Raw genomic sequence first — 24,093 nt, 5'->3', positions numbered from 1 at the left:
TTTTATGTTCTTCTACTTAAGTGAAAGCATTACTCGGCCTTGGAAAAGGCTTATATGCGATCTCGCGTGGATATTTTTGAGAGCTTGCAATGGTGCTCGACGAGTGAAGATTAAACTTTACTTTGCGGCAGGTTTTGTCATGGGGGAAGCCTCGTCTGAGAGGTCCACCGCACGATCGTCTACGGAAACGATTGCAGTGGTGGTTTCCCGCTGCCTTCCACTGATGATGATGAAATGATAATGATGACAACACAACACCCAGTCCTTGAGGGGAAAAATCTCCGACCCAGCCAGGAGTCGAACCCGGGCCCCTTGGCGTGACAGACTGTCGCGCTGACCACTCAGCTATCGGGGTGGGCAAGAGAAGATTAGGCATCGCTAATTTAGATTCAAGAGTGGCTCTAAAGATTGTCAGTTTTCCTTAGTGTTATTAAAAACAAGGCGGCATCCTTTTATTTCGAGACTTTCATTGAAGTCCATCATTCCACATTCACAGTAGACATTATGCACGTTGAAATCTGCGGCCGACGGAGAAGAAGACCGATTGGGACATCGAAACACTTTTACTAGGAACGAGGTAAGACAACCTTTTGTCTGTGAGACAGGGAACTTGCAGATATGGTGGTTCTCTTTTCGAGTTGTTCATCGTAGCCCTCCGCATGTAACAATTCACGAGGAAAAGATCGCACCATCAGCATGTCCGACTTAATAACGTGTCACAGCAGGAACAATCCTTATCTCTCAGCCTAATTAATGAATTAGTTGGTCACTGTGGTATACACTGAAAAGGAGCCGCTACACATGGCATATCTCGTATGAAAAAAATGTCATCAAACAGCGGTGAAATTTAAAAAAGGATGTACACAATCAGTATCACCAACTTCGGGTATGGTCATCATGACGCAGTCTTGCTCACAGGCACTCTGTGTGAAGCTCATTCTCCAGATTAATTCGTGAAGCTGGCCGTGAATCCAAGTAATTGGTGATGCATCGTGTGCTTGTGGTTACGTCATAAAATCCGTTTCATTTCACATTTACCCGTGATTTTTCAAGCTTTTACCGAAACGTGCGAAGTGGGTGCGACGGAAACTACAGCATATCTGTCGATCGTGCAGGACGTCCGTGGCAATGGTGGTGATCCTCTGCTCCAAAAGTACAAAGTAAACGCCAAAGCAATTTTAGTCCAATAAGTGACGGGTGAGTTCACCGTATACGAATCTGATGGCGGCCGTCGTCCTACTTATGTAAGCAGTCGCCTGTTTGCTTACACTGGAGTGCTGTGCCTCGCCACGCTCTCTGAGGGCACGTCAGCTGAGCGCAGGCGGTTCCCGCTGTGCTGTCAATGCTGGACGGTCTTTATGCGTCAGTACAGGTAAACAAGCATTACAAGCTCACCACCACGCACTCCTGAAGGTCAAGTACATGCAGTGTGTAATCGCTCTTTAGAGAGTGGTTATACAGAAACGAGTATTAGATTAAATTCTGTAACACGAAATGTCCTAAGAACCAAAAAAAGGTAGTAGTACACTACTGGCCATTAAAATTGCTACAACAAGAAGAAATGCAGATGATAAACGGGTATTCATTGGACAAATATATTATACTATAACTGACATGTGATCACATTTTCACGCAATTTGGGTGCAAAGATCTTGAGAAATCAGTACCCAGAACAACCACCTCTGGCCGTAATAACGGCGTTGATACGCCTGGGCATTGAGTCTAACAGAGCTTGGATGCCGTGTACAGGTACAGCTGCCCATGCAGCTTCAACACGATACCACAGTTCATCAATAGTAGCGATTGGCGTATTGTGACGAGCCAGTTGCTCGCCCACCAGACGTTTTCAATTGGTGAGAGATCTGGAGAATGTGCTGGCCAGGGCAGCAGTCGAACATTTTCTGTATCCAGAAAGGCCCGTACAGGACGTGCAACATGCGGTCGTGCAGTATCCTGCTGAAATGTAGGGTTTCGCAGGGAACGAATGAAGGGTAGAACCACGGGTCGTAACACATCTGAAATGTGACGTCCACTGTTCAAAGTGCCGTCAATGCGAACTAGAGGTGACCGAAACGTGTAACCAATGCCACCCCATACCATCACGCCAGGTGATACGCCAGTATGGCGATGACGAATAGACGCTTCCAATGTGCGTTCACCGCGATGTCGCCAAACACGGATGCGACCATCATGATTCTGTAAACAGAACCTGGATTCATCCGAAAAAATGACGTTTTGCCATTCGTGCACCCAGGTTCGTCGTTGAGTACACCATCGCACGCGCTGATGTGATGCAGCGCCAAGGGTAACCGCAGCCATGGTCTCTGAGCTGATAGTCCATGCTGCTGCAAACGTCGTCGAACTGTTCGTGCAGATGGTTGTTGTCTTGTAAACGTCCCCATCTGTTGACTGAGGGATCGAGGGTGGCTGCACGATCAGTTACAGCCATGCGGATAAGATGCCTGTCATTTCGACTGCTAGTGATACGACGCCGTTGGGATCCAGCACGGCGTTCCGTATTACCCTCCTGAAACCTACCGATTCCATATTCTGCTAACAGTCATTGGATCTCGACCAACGCGAGCAGCGATGTCGCGATACGATAAACCGCAATCGCGATAGGCTACGATCCGACCTTTATCAAAGTCGGAAACGTGATGGTACGCATTTTTCCTCGTTACACGAGGCATCACAACATAGATTCACCAGGCAACGCCGGTCAACTGCTGTTTGTGTATGAGAAATCGGTTGGAAACTTTCCTCATGTCAGCACGTTGTAGGTGTCACCACCGGCGCCAACCTTGTGTGAATGCTCTGAAAAGCTAATCATTTGCATATCACAGCATCTTCCTCCTGTCGGCTAAATTTCGCGTCTGTAGCACGTCATCTTCATGGTGTAGCAATTTTAATGGTCAGTAGTGTATTTCAAAGTAATAGTTAGTTAAAATTTTACAACGTGTAAATATTCGAAATAGAGAAACGCAAAGTAGTACAAAGGGAATCCAAGGAAGACATAACAGAGCTGCGTTTTGTTTTGAATGTAATATATAAACCAACGCACAGCATTGTTAGGTCTCTTGAGTTTTTGTTTTCAGCGGTGTCGAGTGTGTTCACAGTTCTTCCGTGGCAGTCGGAACTTCGGGATTAGATAACCGCATTCTTAGAACTGGATTAAACATTGGAGTGGTGGAGAATAAATCATTTTGGGATAAATTCAGAGACGGAGTCAATTAGAGGAACATTGATATTCAAGTGAATGATTATTGTACGTGTTAAACAAAACGCTGCGATCGTATACTTACAATTGTGAAGAGATTTACTGTCAATACGGAAACTTTTATATTGAATTAGGACTTTATTCGCTGTATGCGAATTATTAAAGAGTATTGGGACGGAAAATAGTTTGGACCTTATCACACTAGTATCTTTGCCGCGCGTTGTCAAGGTGATTCCGCTAATAAACAAGAAGTGAAAAATAGTGCCCGTTAAGACACTAAACTTGTGCTGAACAGACATTGAAAGAATTCGAACCCATAATTAATATCCTGTCGTGAGAACTGAGAAGCTTAGACATTGTAAGGCCCAGAGACATATTTATAATTTATCGGATATTAATGGCAAAGGTTGGTTTTATGGGACAGCATATTTTTGGTGATAGGTACACGAAGGAATGTAGTACTGACTGTTGTTATCGTACCGAAACAATACACACTGGGATCAACCTCCCTTTCATGGATCCCCCAGTGCTGTCTTTCATTAATTTAAGAACTTGATTGCGTCAGTCCGCAGCTCGTGGTCGTGCGGTAGCGTTCTCGCTTCCCGCGCCCGGGTTGCCGGGTTCGATTCCCGGCGGGGTCAGGGATTTTCTCTGCCTCGTGATGACTGGGTGTTGTGTGATGTCCTTAGGTTAGTTATGTTTCAGTAGTTCTAAGTTCTAGGGGACTGATGACCATAGATGTTAAGTCCCATAGTGCTCAGAGCCATTTAATTGCGTCAATAAAACAGAAATATACGAGACATTCCCAGTGTTTACTAAATTCCATAATCAGCTAGAACATAGACAATAATATCTGTGAACATTCAAGGGTTATTTAAGGAAGCTGATAAACCTTTTACAAACATATTTAATAGGATTCAACGAATGCATTTAGACTGCTAAAGTAACTAAATCAAACTACTCAGGGAAACAAATCAGTAAAAATAGACTGGAACTCAACTGATATCTTACTCCAGGGTAATAAAAAACAAAACCGTCTTTGGACCAGTCATGGTTGAAAGTGTATGAATTCTCTCTGTGAAAACGCAGTCAATTTTCATCTGCTAGTTCACACGACTAGATTCACAACGTGATTCAGAGATGTTTTATGCCCCACCCACACGGCAGGGAATGGTTCGTAACTAGTCGGGACAAGATACAGTATACACAAACACTTGATATCAGCTCCGCTACCGCGGGGCGAAACGGCGAAACGATATCTGTGCAGTCGCGACGACGGTGGGTGTGTGGGCCTAAGTTCTCCCATAATGGAAATGGGTTGTCACCACTCACAACTCCACCGAATTGAAAACAAACACCAATAAGATTCGTAATTGAAACAGCAACCAGTCGCAAGTATGGATCGACAATGTTTATTTCTAAGAAACTATTATTTGTTTTCAGATTTCTTACAAATCTATCTTCAGATGGCTGTTACACGTTTCATAGTTTTCTTGCTGCTGCATCGTTTATCTGTCACTGGTTTGCTCCTCTAGGAGAGAGAGAAATTTTTTTTTGTTCACTATTTGGTAAAGTTTACCAGAGATTTAATTCTTATTTGATTTTAAAAACCACAACAGAAACGCAGGGCAATTTCGTCACAGAATCATACAGCAAGAAATTTTTCACAACATTTTGCTTTCTAATAACTTTAAAATCTTTTCATAAATGCTTCAGTAAACATCATAAGAACTAAGTCTTTGAAACTTTACCAAATAGTGAACAAAAAGCTTTCTGTGCTAGTGCAGAAAGTCAAAACGACACCCCAGCAAGAAAACAATGAAACATGTAAAACCACTTGAAGACAGATTTGTAAGAAATCTGACACTGGTCATGGGTTAATCTAAATATGATGTCTGTTAGACCTTTGGCCGGGAATAAAGACTGGCCAAGTAGTTCCCTTGGGACTCCACACACTTCTCCCAGCGGTGCCGCCATTTTTGAAAGCATGCCGAGAAAGACTCTTTTGGAATGTATTTTAGCTTTTTGTTATTGCTGCCATAATATCCTCTCTTCTCTGAAATCGCATTCCTTTCAGTGGCCCCTTGAGTTTGAGGAACAGCCAGAATTCGCAGGGGACCATATTAGGATCGTTAGGACGTCTGTTGAAATACAGGAATCTAGTTTTTCACTAAAAACAAAAGTTTGTACCAAGTGCGAGGAATGTACTGGAGAATTGTCTTGATGGAGGCGCCAATTTTCTGTTGACCACAAATCCAATCTCTTGTGCCACAGAGCATAGCATAGGTGACAGTGATTATTTGACCCTGTGGCGCATACTCATGGTGTACCACACCGTGGGAGGTAAAAAAAAGCAGTCAGGATTTCTTCGTTGTTGTGCACTTTCATCTTGATGACAAGGAATGGTTCCATTGTAATGACTGGGATATGGTTTTCGGGCCATACCCATACATCCGGGACTTGTCACCAGTGATTATGGTGTTCACAAAGTCAGGGTTACTGTTTGTGGAGTCCAGCATGCCCTGTGAGACTTCAATATGATGTTGCATTTGCTCCACCATCAGCAGCTTCAGCAGAAATTTCACCGATACTCTCTCCATGGCCAAATCTTCAGTCGCAGCGGAATGTGCCAAAAAAGTGCTGATGTCTACCTCCTCTGCAATTTCTCTGGTAGTCGAGTGACAGTTTCGCATTACCACACTGTTTACTTAAGCAATGACATGGTCATTCCAGCATGCTGATGGCCGACAGGTGTGTGACTCGCTCCCTACTGATGTACAGCTATCTTTAAAACTGCTGTACCAGTCTTTCATCTGTGTGATGCCCACAGCATTATCACCGAGAGTTCTACCTGGCTGTTGCCCAGTTTCTGGCAGAATCTGTTGCAGTAGCACTGCTCCAGTCGTTCCGTCATTTCCCTTGCAATGAAGAACCAATGCAAGCACTACACACAACCTCACTCAACTGCTGCTCACAAGCAACTGGTGCTATCGACAGATGGGAAAAACTTTATGTATGTGCATCAAGGTTCAAGGTTGGCTCATGCAAACATGCTATATTCAATCCATCAGGTGTTCGCAAAAAAATGAAAAAGGTAGGATACTTTTCTAACAGACCTCATAAACCTTGATAAACCGTATTTGTAGCTGGTTGCTGTTTCAGTTATAAACTTGTCAGTATTACATGCACATTTCTCAAAATGTCAGTTTTTGACAAAATAGCATAATTGAAAACACTATTCTTGACATCACAATGTGTGTTCCAAACATAGCCACAAACAAGAAAATTCCAAAATAAACCATAGAAGAGATCAAAAGCAAATTAAATGTGTGGAGGCACCAACAGGTGCTAATACAAGAGCAAATTTAAGACATTCACCATGAAACACAGAAACTACCCGCAAAATTTGTCAGAAAATCAGTGCCACCCTGAAGATAAAAATCAAATTGTTTGAAGAGGAGGAAATGTAAAGCTCAAGTTTCAAGACCAACTGTCTCATATGTACCACTTGCTTCCTCAACTGGAAATAATAATACAAATACAGTTTTGAGCAACGAGGCAGAGGTGCACATGCAAGCACCATAAACAGTATCTTCATCTTGATAACAGATAATAAGGACACCAATGTTATGAGGGAAAAACTTATTAAATTGGTTAACAGTGTAAAGTATAATCTTAAAATCAAAGCTATCGAGCTGACATAAAAAATAATAATTTTAGAAACCAAAAATAAAATATACAGTACTGGGAAAAAATTGTCAATAAAATTCAAATGGTTGCAAATATAAAAGTGCAAACTACTGCAAAAGAAAAGGCACCTGCTTGCAATATATGATATACGAAAAAAAAAACAACTGATGAAGAAACAATAGAAAACGTATACAAAGTGAATTTAAAAGACAAATAATGTGAAAGACAAAGAATTTGCAAGCAAATTAGTTCCGTTGTTAACCATAATACAACATAGGTAACTTCATTAGATAACTGTTCTCTGTTGCTCGAACAGTCCACGGGTATACTGCCGGTTCATAGTGTCCAACAGGCACAATATTTCGGCGATCAGACATGTTGCCATCATCAGGTGCGCTGACGAACTGAGCTCCTGAGGGTGGGTGGCCAATTTAAATCCCCTCCCCCTCTGGGCCACTCTCTTCGCCATCTGCGCCCGCGCGCCGACGGTTGCGAAGACGTGGGCGTCGGAAGCTGTATTAACATCGATGTGCTTGCTACATCCACCCTGGTCGCCAGTTAGGAGAGATTGCCGAGACTGCGGCTACAATCACAGCAAGGCTTAGGACCTGGCACTGAATGTAATTAAGAAGACTCTCAGTAAGAAATACGAACTGGCAACCAGGGCGGACGTAGCCTCAATAAATGCAGCAAAACTGATCCACAGAAGTACCATTCTGTATTTCTCATATCTGTTTGTAATACAGTTGTGGATAATACTCTGAATACTGAAACAATAACCTTTTCCATCATAACCATGATGGTGTTCTGAGAGTTATTGACAAAAGCAATTAAGTGGATTCAATGTTTCAAACTTTCATAAAACTTGTTAGTCAGTACCACATCTATGCCTACTAAAGAAAATGTGTTTGGACAGGGTATCTAGCTAGGATTTCATATGTAATGAACGCCTTTTGACAAACAGAACAGCCTTTAATTCTAGATGGAAATCATTCTCAGGCACACAAGTAATTTCAGCTGTACCTCAGAGATGTGTAATAAGACTGAAAATATTCAGCTATTCACTCGTTATTTACTTACAGTATCAGAGTTCTCACAAATGACAGTTACCTATGAGTGAAACTTTCCCAATAAAAGCCATACCAATGATCAGTAGGATCTGCATAAATAACAACCTGCTGCAATAAATAGCAAAATGTGCTTAATATAGAAAAATATAAGGCCTTACATGTGTGAAACAAACCAGCCCAGTAGCCTTTGTATATATGATTAATGATCTACAACTGTACTCAAACATACCACTTGAATGTCTGACAGTAGTAATGTGTGTGCTTAGGAATGGAACAGTCAATAGACTGAATTGTATTTACGGCAGATGACAGTCTTCAATTTGTTGATAGGGTACTGGTAAATTTTAATTTATTTGCTCAAGAGATTGTTTGCAATAATCTCATACAGCTTATACTGAAAAACCGTTCAAGTGAGTGGGATTCATGTTATCTAGAAACAAGAACATCAAGCACACAGGGTATCCAAGAAGGCCTGGTCAGTATTCAGGAATAGAACAGGAATGATCATTTGAGGCAAAAAAGTCTAGGAAACACAAACTCTAAAACACACACCTTAAGAGCTGTGAATACTTGTTCAGTTTAAGAGCTGTGAATACTTGTTCAGTTTAAGAGCTGTGTTTCACAGTATCAAAGATGGGCAAAACCTCAAAGCTCTTAAATATGCACTTTAGAGCCCATGTTTACTACACTATTTTGTTTTGAATGGTTTTTCCTGTCATATCCCTGAATATCAACTATTCTTCATGGGACACCTTGTATTCAATGAAGAGCATTGAGAATAGCCATATGGCCTTTTGCATTGTGGGAGAATGTGACAGAAATTCTGATCAATTTCAACTTCCTCAAAAAAAATCAAATATTTCATAAATAGTGACAGACATTTCCAGGACTAGTTTACAGAAAAAAAATAGATAAATACTGGGTGTACATAAAGTCCAGGAACACTTTCAATCGTTTATTGCACAAGAACTAAACATTTCACAGATATCATACATATGTCATTTTGAAGAGAAACTCTGAAAGTTTTCTTTTTCATGTATGCCACTACAGTGTAGTTTGGTAATTTTTCTGTGTGTTGGAGTTCATGAAAAGGCCTCCCCGATCACCAGATCTCACTCTGTGTAACTTTTTTCTGTGGGGACACATTAATGATCTGGTGTATGTACTGCCTCTACCAAATGATGTAGCAGAGCTCCAGGAGGGAATACGGGAAGAAACTGCCACAGTCGATAAAGACATGGTGGGATGTTTATGGCAAGAATTCGATTACCGTATTGATGTCTGCCGGGTCACTCATGGTTCACATACTGAATGTTTGTAAAAAAATAAAAAATAAATAAAAATTAAAAAATTCAGTGTTTCCCTTCAAAATGCAATATGTATGACTTCTGTACAATGTTTAGTTTTTGTGCAACAAATAATTGAAAATGTTTGTGGACTTTACGCACACCCTGTGTTCTTCTAGATATTTCATATCACTCCCACAGTTAAAAAAAAAAAAAAAAAAAAAAAAAAAAAAAAAAAAAAAAAAAAACACACAGAGGCGCGTAAGCTCTTTATTTTTCCCATGCTCCTTCTATCAATGGAATTTGGGGAATTACTAATATTCAGGACAAGATAAAGTACACTGACTCATGTCTTTGATATGGTTTTCATAACGCAGATGTAGCTTGTGACGTTTGCCTGCTTTATTTCTTCATTGATGATCCTGAGTGTCGACATACTGCATTGTGATACTGTCTGAAAAATGGGGGGGGGGGGGGTGGAATTTCAACACTGAGTACTGCAAATAATGTAGCCAACAGATGCACAGTTGTGTTTCACAGTTCTTTACTTTCACTGCTCACAGCCCCAGAATAATACACAGTTATATGACCAGTGCACTATTGTTTAACTTTTGATAAGCCTCATTAATAGTTTACATGCATACATCAGCATACTCTACAATAATTTACTGTTGAATATCTATGAGCAGTAAAAATCTAACCACACAGTTCACAAGTCTTGTAGAATATTATGGTATGTACTGAACAGGTGCTGTTATTGTTTTAACACATGGCCTAATTGTGTTACACTTATTTCACAGTTAAGTTGGTGTATTGTTGTTGTTCTAACCAACACAGGTTTCTTCTGTGAAACTTGGCAGTGGACTGATTGTCTCGGGACCAAAAATAAAGCATTTATATATTATCATAATAATAGGTACTGAAGCTATACACTGTTTGATGTTTAATTTACAGAAATTACAACTGAAACATCACTCACTGAATTAACTGAATACATGGAAAAATTCTTTATTTTTAACAGTTTCTTCTACTACCAGGGGTTAAGCCAATTTATTAGTTTAAATGATGAAATTAATAGATATAGTTATGGCAAACAATACTTTTGATGAAACTGGTAATTACTTTGGAATTAATGAAGAGATGGCTTTGCTAATATGTTTTCAAATAGAGCCAAATAAATACTTACAGAATGCTATTTGTTGTCCCTCCAAATGTTCATAATTATTATAGAATTTATATTTGTTTATAAGTCAACAACAGAATCTAAGTTATGAAACAATTACTGCTTTCACCCTATAAAAAAAGTATTAACTAGGAATAGTCGAAATAAATCAGGAAAATAATTACATACACAAAACTAAGCACAAATTTAGATCTGCTCTTGTGTTCTTTAAAACTGAGGGCCAACCTTTTCCTTTTATGAAAATGCATATTATACTCACTTATGTTAATGGTAATTAGTCAGACATGAAAAATGAATTTTAAGGAGGCAGATGGCAAAACAAGAGGGGAGGTAAAAATATTCCAGCTTGCATCATCATAAGCTGTAGAAATGGACTATGAAGGCAAAAATCAAGCTGATTATTTTTTTGAGTAAATCATTCCACACAGCGATTTTCCATTTCAGGTTGCAGACATATCTGAAGTAATGAGAACTCCCTCACCCAGGCTGCTGAAGGCCTCCAAAGGCCTTCGCAGACAGGCAATACCCCCCAGACCTAATACACAAATAGATCTTCCATGCCATATCACCACACACACCTCATCCTCACATCCATCCCAAGTACCAATCACAAAGAAGCACCCCCTTGTCACCCAATAACACCCAGGACTGGAACAACTGAACCACATCCTTCATCAGGGCTTTGGTTATCTATCACCGTGCCCTGAAATGAGGGACATCCCACTCTAGATACTTCCATCCCCTCCCAAAGTGGTGTTCAACCACCCACCAAACCTTCACAACATCCTAGTTCATCTTTATGCCACTCCAACCTACAGCCCCCTGCCGCAGGGATCATACCCTTGTGGAAGACCCAGATGCAAGACCTGCCCCATCCACCCTCCCAGCACCTGCTACTCCAGTCATGTCACAGGCTTAACCTACCCCAGCAGAGGCTGGGCCACCTATGAAAGCAGCCATGTTATATACCAGCTCTGCTGCAACTACTGCACAGCATTTTGCATTGGTATGCCAACCAACCAGCTGTTAACCAGAATGAATGGCCACTGTCAAATTGTTGCCAAATGCAAAGTGGACCACCAAGCAGCACGACATTCAGCAGAGTACATACAACATGTGAGATTTCAGTGGCTGCTTCATGATCCATGCCATATGGATCCTCCCCACCAACACCAGCTTTTCCAAGCTGGGGGATGGGATCGATCCTTACAGCACATCCTCCGCTCCTGTAGACCTCCCTGCCTAAACATCAGGTAATTCGCTGTCCCCCCCCCCCCAGCACCCCATCCAGTATGTACACACCATCCCTTTCCCATTACCACTCGCAATATGTGTCAGCTAGTTATGTGCTGCCATCTCATGCCCTAATCTGTGAAACTCCATGCTCAGCCGTCTGCCACCAGCCCCCTCTACCTACACCTCTAGCTAGCCCATAGGTGGCTCTCCACTCTCCCATGAGCCACTAGACATTTTCCCCCAGCCCCCTCCCTTCCTCATGCATCTCTCCACCCCTCACCTTCCCCCACCCTGCACCCTACCTCACTCATCATGGGCCAGGAAAGAGCTGGCAGTCTAATGAGCACAGTATAGGGAGACAAGCATGTGCATATATATATATATGTGTGTGTGTGTGTGTGTGTGTGTGTGTGTTTGTTTGTTTGTTTGTGTGTAAGTGTTTGTGTGTATGTTTCTCCTACAGCCTGAGAAAGGAATTTCATTCTGAAAGTTAGTAAAGCAAAGCTCTATACCTTTAGTTCATGTATCTATCGACAGCCCAGCACTTCCGCCTTTTGGTGAGCCGTCTCTTTATTCCTAAATAATACATTATTCTCAACCAGAACTTTCCATGTATTATTATAGCAATAATTTTCATCAGTGACACTCATTTCTTCTAGATATTTTTTTGTTCATGAGTCTATCCATACCTTGTCTGTGTAATGTTAGTGGTTGTCATTGCTCATTCCATTCAACTTAAAATTTTCTGTAATATCAGTAATGAATGAAATATACTACATAATCATTTTATAAAAAAGTAACACATCATTAGCTTTGATTGAAACTGTATATTTACAGAAATATCACAGTTGTGTGGTACATAGTGCCTACTACAGGATGGTTAAATATAAAATAGCACAAAAATAAATCTGTAGTGCTCTTATGGTCTCTTCTGACAATTTTTTCAATATTCATGTACATCTTGTGTGGTGCCTCAAAATTCATCATGAAATGGATAATATTTAGAAGCTTTTGCCCTGTAAGAAAAAGAAATTGCCACCAGTTAACATCTATTTGCTGTATGCTACATATGATCACCAGCCTATTGCACTAGTCTTGGCTCTTCAATGCAGAAGTGTGCCTCTAAATTTTTCGTGGAAACATTTCCATGATATTTTGAAAATATGAGATATTTTGCACATATGAATGATGAGCAGATCTGATGACAGCTGATTGACAAAGAAATAAAATTGACAGTCTTAAAATGAAAATGTATTCCATATTTAACAAAGAGTTCTAGAATTGGTCATCATTCATGTAGACTGAATAAAGAGGGTTGAGTCTAGAGAAAGGATATTATACTGCTGAGACAGAACAAGGATGAGCAGAGAAACATGGCAGACATCATCATGAAGCAGGTGGTAAAATTGTGTTTAGAAATCAATGAAAGCAAAACCAAATTCTTGTTAATATCAAGGTCTAAGCAAGACCATCTCTCACTACCTGCAAGTGCACTGACATTTAAATAAGTGAACAGATTTAAGTACTTAGGAAAATGGTTTACTGTACACAATGCTGTAGAATTGATGTAAAAGAGAAAATAGAAGAAGTGCTATTTTGGCCTGTGAAGTATGCTAGGGTTCAGTTTCTTCTGACATTGGACTAATACACATAACCTCATCTTTCAGTCAGTTGTGCAGAAATGTTTAGAAGCTGGTTGACAGACCTAGGGCAGCTCAACATTTTCAAAAGGATGATGAGTCAAATCCTAACCTGAGTAAAATATGGTAAAGAATGGGGACAACAGACAAATGAAGAGAGATGTGGTGTGATGGGAGGTAAGCAGATTAAAAATACATTGAGGAGCAAACATATATTACAAGAATAATCAAGAGCACTATTCTCTGTACTCTAATGGAAAAATTTCCACAAAATCATTCCAACTTGGTAGAACAAAATATGTTGGTGGGCCAAACACAAAAGATCTTCAAAAGTTGTGTATTTCAGGAGGCTGGAAAAAAGTAGCTCTAAATTGGTGGAGATGGAAGCAACTCATTAAAGTAGGAGATTGTCTTTGGGGTCAGAGACAACAGAATGATATTCTTTTTACACATGTCAGTAGCATTCTAATTAAATACAATTAAATATACAAATCATTACATAACATAGTTCATTTGCATAGATTACAAAAAGTAACTTAACAAGAAAAATGGACTGATCAGATCTATATTCAGACAACATTTCTCCAAAACTGAACCATACCAGGGGTGTTGCCATTGGCAAGCAATAAATTTGTTCTGAATGTGAAAATGGACAGACAGAGCACATATGGCTGACTTTTGGTTCTTGGCCACGCATGTACTTGCTGTCCTCTGGTGTAAAGTATCATGATTTAAGTGATGACAGCCCTGACAACATCAGTTCATATTCAGTTAAGTGACCTCCAAACACCCGAGTCCTCACTGTAACCAACTGGATGATGATCATGTAGCTCCATCCACTCTTGGTGCTTAGATTTCAACAGTGAAAGGCTTGAATTATTTGGATGTACTTCCAAAGGCTTTGCTGTCTGAAGGAAATTTTCCCTGATTTCAGCCTAGGTTGAGCAAGACAGTTCATCATTTCAGCAAGGGTGGGTTTTAGGCATCTAGTGATTAATTTGCAAGCTTTGTTCAAGGCAAGGTCCACAGTCTTGGCATGGGTTGACCTAAAGCACACTGGGGATGAATATTCTGGACCAGAGTAGCACAGAGCTAATGCTGTGGTTCTAAGAACTTCGGATTTTGCATCCCAATTTGTACCTCTTAAGTTCCTCAGAATGTCATTTCTGGCACCGACTTTATGCTTGGTTTTAGAGCAATGTGTTCTGAAAGTGAGGGAGTGATCCAGCATTACCCTAAGGTACTTAGATGAAGGAATGCTCCAATAAGGTTCCATTTCAGCAATGGTGGATAAAGAAAGGAATTTGGGAGACATATCTTAAGTAAGGAAAAGTGCAAATAAGGATGGGGCCAGTGCTATATTTATGATGGTACACCATGCTGGTATCTCTGATGGAAAAAAATCATTAAAATAATGTTTTAAGAGTCTAAGTTGCAAAAAAAAAAAAAAAAGCAACACTGAGAAGGTTACAGTACCAGAAGCTCTTTTTTTTACAAATCAAGCACTGAATGTGCAGTGAAGGTTTACCACAATCAAAACAGTCTCAATATTTTTTGTGGTTATTTCAGTTGCTATTCTAAAAATACAACACTGACATTTTACAAAGAATTTTTTGTAATTAATTTCTCACATAAAACATAAAGCACCCATTCTTTTTAAATGCCAAGGAAATAAGTCATTTCATATACCTCCAATCACCAGCCAACCAATACTATATTCTGCACTTTCTGTTCCCTATTTCAATTGTGGGACATCCTACAGAATATGATAAAGAGAAGCACAGACATATTTGAATTCAAAATGAAATGTTGCAAATGATGAAGCAGGGTCCTTATAAACCTCCAAAAACTTACAATGAATTTTCACTGCTGATAAGACAGTGAATTTTATGAGAGCACAGTGTTCCCATTAATGTAACTGAAAGAAAAACATGCAGCAGGACTGTTTTTAAGGAAACATGTAAGTAAAACTGTGCTGCAAATCAAATGACCACTTCCCATGTTATTATCCAACATGCAACAAGGTAACTAAAACAATTTCATTTGTATGAAGGCCATCTCTATATCAAGTCTGTCTTATTTCACCTCTCCATCATTCTGTTTCTGTGTATCACACTAAATATCTTTTTTCTATAAACACAAGTGTCAGTAATAAGAGGGAAGTATTTGGTGTTTAATTAATCTATATTTGTCTTATATACTTACTCAGTAAATGGAAAGACCCTGTAGTTTTTGTTAAATGTATTTATGTAGGTCATATCATCATTACTGAGCTCAAAATCAAATATCTTTATGTTTTCCTCAATCCTCTTCTTGTTAAAGGACTTTGGGATTGGAACTGTGCCTAGCTGATACTGCAACAAAATTCAGAAATAAATTTTGACTACACTAGAATGAGGGTAATGTGAAGTCATATAAAATAATGAATACATAGTTGCTTCTACAGTAGAAATATACAGGCATACATGATAACTCAGTATGTTTTTGTGAACATTGGTTACAAAATGAGTATTTTCAACACTTAAAGATATTGCATTTTAACCTTGTAAACTGCTATGTAGAATGGAATCAAAACACGGGGGAATGTTTTATATATTGGTATGCAAAAGAAAAGGTAGAGTATAAGAGTATAGTCTCTGCATGCAAACTAGGTTGTGAAATAGACTTTGGAATCTCAGCTGTTGAGTTAATGTTTGAAAAAAAATTATTTTGTGTGTGTGTACAGATCTTCTGCTAGGAATGTAAGTGGTTTTTTTCCAAAACACTGGGAGTCACTTTAGGCAAACTCAAGACAACTGGAGAAACAGTGGTACTGTGTGAAGATTTTAATATCAACCTTCTGAGCCATAGCCCTAACAGAGAAAAGTTCTTAAATATTGTAAAACCCTACAATCTATGTCTGTTAGCTCTCCAAGCCACGTAACAAAAAACAGTGTCACTTTCCTTGATCAGGTATGTGTAAACATGGACAAGTGTACAACAGAAAACTTTGATACTGGCTGTAATGACCACCTTTTGCAACTACTAACCATACCTGTAAATCACATTTCGACCAGTGTACAAAATATTATCCATAAAAGTAGTTATAGTCAGAAAAATATTGAACACTTCCATTACCTAATCAGCAAACAATCTTGGAGAGTGGTATATGATACCTCTATTACCAATGAAAAGATGGAAAATTTTTTGAACATTTTCAAGCATAACTTTGACGTAGGTTTTCCACAATGGAAAGTCATTTCCAGAAGCATAAATAGATTCAGAAACTGGATTGCATCAGATATTAAAGCATCTTGTAAAAGGAAGTGATAACTTTTGCTGCACTCAGAAACTGACATTTAAAAAAAATAGATGTTAGTTTTGAAATGTGTCTTAAAAGAGGCAAAAATTAGGGAAAATGACAAATATATTATGAAGTTTTCAAATAAAACTAAGTCCATGTGGAAAGCTGTGCAGGAACTTACAGGGAAGAAGACAACTCACAAAAATAATGTGATATCGCATGATGGCAAGAATATCACTGACCCTAGGGCAGTTGCAAACAGCTTCAATTCTTATTATGCAACTGTCACTGGAAAATTAGTGAAGGAAAAATTTGTTAATACACCTAACACAACATTGAAAGAACTTTCACCTGTTGAAATAAATAATATATCTATGTTCCTCAGTCCAATAGGCCCAACAGAATTCCTAAATACCATTAATTCACTGGAGAGTAATTATTCAACAGGTATTGATTATATTCTAGACTATATTATAAAAATAACAGCAAGACACATACTCTCTCCTTTATTAGACACATGCAATTCATCCTTGTCATGTGGTGTCTTCCCATAGCAACTGAAAATGGCAAAAGTAATACCACTATATAAAAAAGGTGATCATCAATGTATGGGTAACTATAGGCCTGTGTCACTGCTGTCAGGGTTTCCGAAAATTATTGAGAAAGTGTTCCTTCCATAACTAACAACATTTTTCAACAAGAATAATAATATTTCTGGATGTCAACATGGCTTCAGACCACAGTGATCAACTGAAACAGCCACTTTCATCCTAATAAACCCTGTCTTCAATGCCATGGTCAACCACAGAAAACTCAGGTTTATTCTTGGACCTAACAAAAACTTTTGACATCGTTGATCATCCTGTACTCCTGAGAAAGCTTGTATGGTATCGTGTAAGAGGTGTGCCAAATCAGTGGATTAAATCATATTTGGAATAACACTCTCAGGCAACATAAAAACTATGTATATGGAAGTAAAATGAACTCCAGGTGTATCTTTCAGAACCATGTGGAATAAATCATGGTGTTCACAGGGCTCTATTTTAAGTCCCTTTCTTTTTTGGTATACATTAACGATTTCCCATCACATGTTAAGGATTCTGAACCAATACTTTTTGCAGATGACACCAGTCTATTGATTGAAGGAAATAAAGAAGAAAATCTTACTGCATCTGCAAAAGATATCCCCAAAAAACAGTACTCATGAATTTCCACACCGATCAAAATAAAAATGCAGCACAACCAGTAATATATATAGATAACGAAAACATTAGTGCTGTCCGTGAAACTAAATCTCTTGGGATTCACATCCAGGAAAATCTTCACTAGAGCTCTCATATCACAGCCCTAAATTCAAAACTAGCAAAAATTTGCTATTTAGTAAGAATTATTTGCAACAATACTAATGCAGAAAACAGTTATGGTTTTACAGTTTGCTCATGTACATTCAATACTGAAGTATGGTATCATTTTGTGGGGAAATGTACACCAGGTCAAAACAGTTTTCAGGAAGCAAAAGGCAATTATATGAAAATGAAGCAAGTGAGCAACAGAAAACCATGCAAACCTCTCTTTAAAGATATATAGATCTTACTCCTTCCCTGCATTTATATACTGTAAGTAGTCATGCATGTCAAAAAAAGTATACTGAGAAAAGGAAAGCCTTTTCCTCAAAACAAAAGTATCCATAATCACAGTACCAGGTCAGACAGTGACATACATGTTACCGGTAGTCATCGTAACACCATGTTATGCCCGAAAGGTGTATATCTTATAGGAACAAAACTGTACAAAAGGTAACCAAGATGTATAAAATCTCTTCCTAAACTACAGAGCTTTTAAAAGTCTGTGACAGCCTACCTTCTGAAAAACTGCTACTATTCAATCTCACAGTATCTTATGCAAGAAAAAATGTAATTTGCATCTTTAATTGTTGAAATAAGTTATAAGTATACAGTTTGAATAAAATTTGTAATTATTAACTCTATAGATCCAATTTTTTATAAAAATTTTAATGATGTATGCTTGATGTTTGTAAAACCAATAGCTAAAAAGGTTTTCTGTCCAATATCCCATGTACGATACATGTACTGAAAAATAGATTCATATGGACACATAAAATAAAATATAAAATAAAGTAAACCATTGGTAAATGTATGCACAATAAATACCAATAAAAATTACTCTTCTTCTGACAGAAATTGCTGTATTTAATCTCTAATATCTGTTATTTATCAAATTAGTAACTAATTTGTTTCTTATTCTGTTCTGTTAAAGGCCAAATTGAAACTATGTACAAGTGCTGAAGTTAGTTTTACAGTGCCTTCTCCAGTACTTCTTCAGCTCTTTATCTGTTTCTTTCCCCTATACTAACTTATCTGCATAGATCTCTTGCATAATTCAGACTTCATTGTCATACATATTTACATGCTAAAATCGAACAATGGAAAATCCAGGATGGAATGTAACAATATCAGAGAAGGAAAGTTGCTACACACCATGTAGCGGAGATGCTGAGTCACAGTGTACGTGTGTGTATGTGTGTCTACTGCTGACAAAGGCCTTAATGGCCGAAAGCTATAATTGTGTGAATCTTTTTGTGGTGCCTATCATGACTCAGCACCTCCGCTATATGGTGAGTAGTAACTTTCCTTCTCTGGTATTATATTTACATGCTAATCATATAGAATAGATATAACTATTAAAAGAATCAAAAAGAAAAACACTGCAATAGAATTCGTGTTTGACATTGTGAAAATGGACAGTTTAGCATGGTGTGTGCATTTACTTCCATATATGATATAGGTAAGACATTTTCTAAAGTGGATAACCTTACATCTTGCACATGATTTTTTTAAGTACTTGAAATTCTTACACTCACTTCACTTTGTGTTTAATCCTTTATGGTTTTTGTTGCTGATAATAAGAACCAGTTCCAATTAAACTGCAAGACACACAGCCACAATACAAGACACCAAAATAATTCATATGCACATTTTGCCTCCTCGTCCAAGATTCAGAATGGAGTTATATACTTTGGTGATAAGATCTTCAACAAACTCCCATCCAACACAAATTAAGAGATTGGGAATCCCTGTTGATTCAAAATAAAAGTAAAAGTATACTTCATTAGCACTCCTTCTACAAATTATCTGAATGTCTGAATTCATTGCTCAAGAGTTCCATTAACTAAATGGCAACTGTCAGTGTTTTGTTAGGAAGTAGTATGACAAGCAATAATGTACTAGAAATAGGACCCAGTAACTACAGACATTGTCTTTGAAAAAAATTATAATCATGTCAACATTAAGCTGTTAGTGTCAGTTAACTAGTATCTGTATTATACAACTGAGGAGGCAGCAGCTTTTTTAAGTATCAATTTAGATGTCTTAAGTGTGACTCATGTTACACAGTACAGTGGTCATTCATAGTTATCACAGTATACATATTAAGTTTGTATGATGTCTTATATTAATGAATACCTTGACTCATTCCGCACCTGAATGAATGAATGACACTTAAGAAGTGATGGGTTTCATATTTTCTCCCTATATAGAATACAAACATTATCACAGACATAGTGCTCAACAGCAATTTTATAGATGCTATACCATCCCACTCAATGTTCCTGAAAAAACAGAACTCATAAAAATAATTCAGAAATTAAAATGCAATAAGTCTCCAGGAGATGATGAGTATCAGATGACCTAATCAATCATATGAATGGAGAAATAACTGTGCCTCTTTTAGATATAGAAAAATGCTCATTCAGGGAAGTATTTCCAGAAAAATTAAAAATAAACAAAGTAATACCAACATGTCAGAAAGGTGGCAAAGATGTCACAAATAACTATAGACCAGAATCTTTAACCCCTGGTTTGTCAATAACACTAGAGATACTCTGACACAATAGGATGAATACATTCCTATAGAAGTATAGTATTCTGATTCTGGGACAACATGGTTACCAAGAAGGAAAATCTACAGAAAGTGCCATCTCAAGCCTAAGAGAATCTGTTATAAATACATCAGACAACAGAAGCTCTGTATCTGCTATGTTTCTGAATTTGTCTAAAGCTTTCTACACAATCACCCATAAAGCATTAACTGAAAAATGTGAAAGCTATGGCACACATGGACATGCAGTGGAATAGACAAAATCATATGTCAGTAACAAAAAGTAGTCTGTGCCAAAAGAATCTGGATGCAGATCTGAAATCAGGGATATGGAGTACCTCAAGGGTCTGTACTTGGTCCACTTCTGTTCAACCCATTTACAAACAATACTAAAGTCAGTAAGAGGGATGAAAAAATACTGTATGTTGATGACATGATATTACTGAATGTGGAAGAAAATTTGGAAACACTGGAAAGAATTGTGTTCATGTCAACAAATAACATGGTAATGTAACCACCTTTACCCACACATAGACCATCAGTCACATTACTTATATTCTAGCTCCAAGGACATTATTCAGGATGAGTAAAAATGGAACTGGGGTAACATATAGTGTTAAAGAAATGGCAGTAAGTGCCATGTTCAGAAGGTACACAATGCAAGCTTGATAAGTCTACATTTAAAATACAGAAACTTCCTGAGCAGACAGGGAATTGTCACAGCTAGCCAATGGAGCAGGCAGTTTTGAGGTTTCAAGAACTGATTTACTGATTATTTTTGCCCCACAGTAACAGGCAGATGGCAGTTAGTGCAAGCTTCTGGCTGTTTCATGGTTGCAAGCTAGAATTCAATAATCATGTATTAAAAACATGACCTCTGTACCACAATTCTACATAGCTGCAAAGATGCATTTCTGGTACTATAGTTTGTCCATGTGAGCCAGAATGATATAACATAAATCCTTAAATATGTAATTGAAGCAAAACAGAAATAACACATGTATAAGAGAATCCGTATGATTTACCATGACCCTGTTCTCAACCAACGGCATCATTAAATGGTAATGTATTCTAGCTAAGTTAAGGTAAGTGCCCATTTTATTACATACACATATAATTAGTCAATGACAGATGCAAAATATTGCAAGATGCAATCAAATGAACAATATGAGCATACTGATTGTGCAAAGATGATGCTGGAACATACCATACTCACATCAGTACTATAACTTTTTTTTATTGTGTAATTCAGAACAACTAAACTGCACTAAACTAAACTAAAACTGATCTTCATTTGTGTGTTATTCAAATATATTACTATTATTGGATTCACAAATACACATAAATGTGTGTGTACATATATATATATTTTCTATCACTGCAAGCATGGTATGTTATAGCATCATCTTTAAACAAGCCATCTGCTATGACAGTTCATTTGCTTGTGTCATGTGTAATTTTGTATTATCTTAGATAAATTATATGCATATAAGAAAAGGTAACCCCCTCATGAACCATGGACCTTGCCATTGGTGGGGAAGCTTGCGTGTCTCAGCGATACAGATAGCCATACGATAGGTGCAACCATAACGGAGGGGTATCTGTTGAGAGGCCAGACAAATGTGTGGTTCCTGAATATGGACAGCAGCCTTTTGAGTAGCTGCAGGGGCAACAGTCTGGATGATTGGCTGATCTGGCCTTGTAACACTAAACAAAACAGCCTTGCTGTGTTGGTACTGCGAACGGCTAAAAGCAAGGGGAAAGTACAGCTGTAATTTTTTCTAAGGGCATGCAGCTTTACTGTATGGTTAAATGATGATGGCGTCCTCTTGGGTAAAATATTTCGCAGGCAAAATAGTACCCCATTTGGATCTCCGGGCAGGGACTTCTCAGGAGGATGTCATTATCAGGAGAAAGAAAAAGGCGTTCTATGGATCGGAGTGTGGAATGTCAGATCCCTTAATCAGGCAGGTAGGTTAGAAAATTTAAAAAGGGAAGTGGATAGGTTAAAGTTGAATATAGTGGGAATTAGTGAAATTCAGTGTGCCGAATGAACAAGACTTCTGGTCAGGTGAATACAGGGTTATAAATGCAAAATGAAATAGGGGTAATGCAAGAGTAGGCTTAATAATGAATTAAAAAAATAGGAATGTGGGTAAGCTACTACAAACAGCATAGTGAACACATTATTGCAGCCAAGATAGATATGAAACCCATGCCTACCACAGTAGTATAAGTTTATATGCCAACTAGCAGATGATGAAGAGATTGATGTAATGTATGATAAGATAAAAGAAATTATTCGGATAGTGAAGGGAGACGAAAATTTAATAGTCATGGGTGACTGGAATTTGGTAGTAGGAAAAGGAAGAGAAGGAAAAGTGGTAGGTGAATAATGGAATGGGGGTAAGGAATGAAAGAGAAAGCCGCGTGGTAGAATTTTGCACAGAGCATAACTTAATCATAGCTAACACTTGGTTCAAGAATCATGAAAGAAGGTTGTATACATGGTAGAGGCATGGAGATACTAGAAGGTTTCAGATAGATTATATAATGGTAAGACAGAGATTTAGGAACCAGGTTTTAAATTGTAAGACATTTCCAGGAGCAGATGTGGACTCTGACCACAATCTATTGGTTATGAACTGTAGATTACAACTGAAGAAACTGCAAAAAGGTGGGAATTTAAGGAGATGGGACCTGGATAAACTGACTAAACCAGAGGCTGTACAGAGTTTCAGGGAGAGTGTAAGGGAACAAATGGCAGGCATGGGGGAAAGAAATACAGTAGAAGAAGAGTGGGTAGCTTTGAGGGATGAAGTAGTGAAGGCAGCAGAGGATCAAGTAGGTAAAAACACGAGGGCTAGTAGAAATCCTTGGGTAACAGAAGAGACATTGAATGTAATTGATGAAAGGAGAAAATATAAAAATGCAGTAAATGAAGCAGACCAAAAGGAATATAAATGTCTCAAAAATGAGATCAACAGGATGTGCGAAATGGCTAAGCAGGCATGGCTGGAGTACCACTTTAAGGATGTAGAGGCATATATCACTAGGGGCAAGATAAATACTGCCTACAGGAAAATTAAAGAGACCTTTGGAGAAAAGAGAACCACTTCTATGAATATCAAGAGCTCAGGTGGAAACCCAGTTTTAAGCAAAGAAGAGAAAGCAGAAAGGTGGAAGGAGTATATAGAGGGTCTATACAAGGGTGATTTAGTTGAGGACAATATTATGGAAATGGAAGAGAATGTAGATGAAGGTGAAATGGGAGATATGATACTGCATGAAGAGTTTGACAGAGAACTGAAAGACCTAAGTCATAACAAGGCCCTGGGAGTTGACAATATTCCATTAGAACTACTGATAGCCTTGGGAGAGCCAGCCCTGACAAAACTCTACCATCTGGTGAGCAAGATGTATGAAACAGGTGAAATACCCTCAGACTTCAAGAAGAATATAATAATTCCAATCACAAAGAAAGCAGGTATTGACATGTGTGAAAATTACCAAACTATCAGTTTAATAAGTCACAACTGCAAAATACTAACATAAATTCTTTACGGACGAATGGAAAAACTGGTAGAAGCC

The 24,093-nt window shown here is 38.3% G+C and overlaps 1 protein-coding gene across 1 annotated transcript in view; it reads right to left on the bottom strand.

The window, feature by feature from the left end:
- Nucleotides 1-12,562: 12,562 nt before the first annotated feature.
- The window catches only part of LOC126100142 (aldo-keto reductase family 1 member B1-like), a 65,561-nt gene continuing 54,030 nt past the window's right edge, over nucleotides 12,563-24,093 (bottom strand). Inside the window, exons 6-7 of the mRNA XM_049910682.1 lie at nucleotides 15,528-15,676; nucleotides 12,563-12,698 (exon numbers count right to left, since the gene is read on the bottom strand). Coding sequence (XP_049766639.1) covers nucleotides 12,656-12,698; nucleotides 15,528-15,676 — 192 coding nt within the window. The 3' untranslated portion in view covers nucleotides 12,563-12,655. The remainder of the gene's footprint in view (nucleotides 12,699-15,527; nucleotides 15,677-24,093) is intronic.

The sequence above is a fragment of the Schistocerca cancellata genome, chromosome 9, assembly GCF_023864275.1.
Source record: "Schistocerca cancellata isolate TAMUIC-IGC-003103 chromosome 9, iqSchCanc2.1, whole genome shotgun sequence".
Taxonomy (NCBI): Eukaryota; Metazoa; Arthropoda; class Insecta; order Orthoptera; family Acrididae; genus Schistocerca; species Schistocerca cancellata.
The sequence above is the reverse complement of the archived record's forward strand: the minus strand, read 5'-3'. Positions and strand labels throughout refer to the sequence as shown.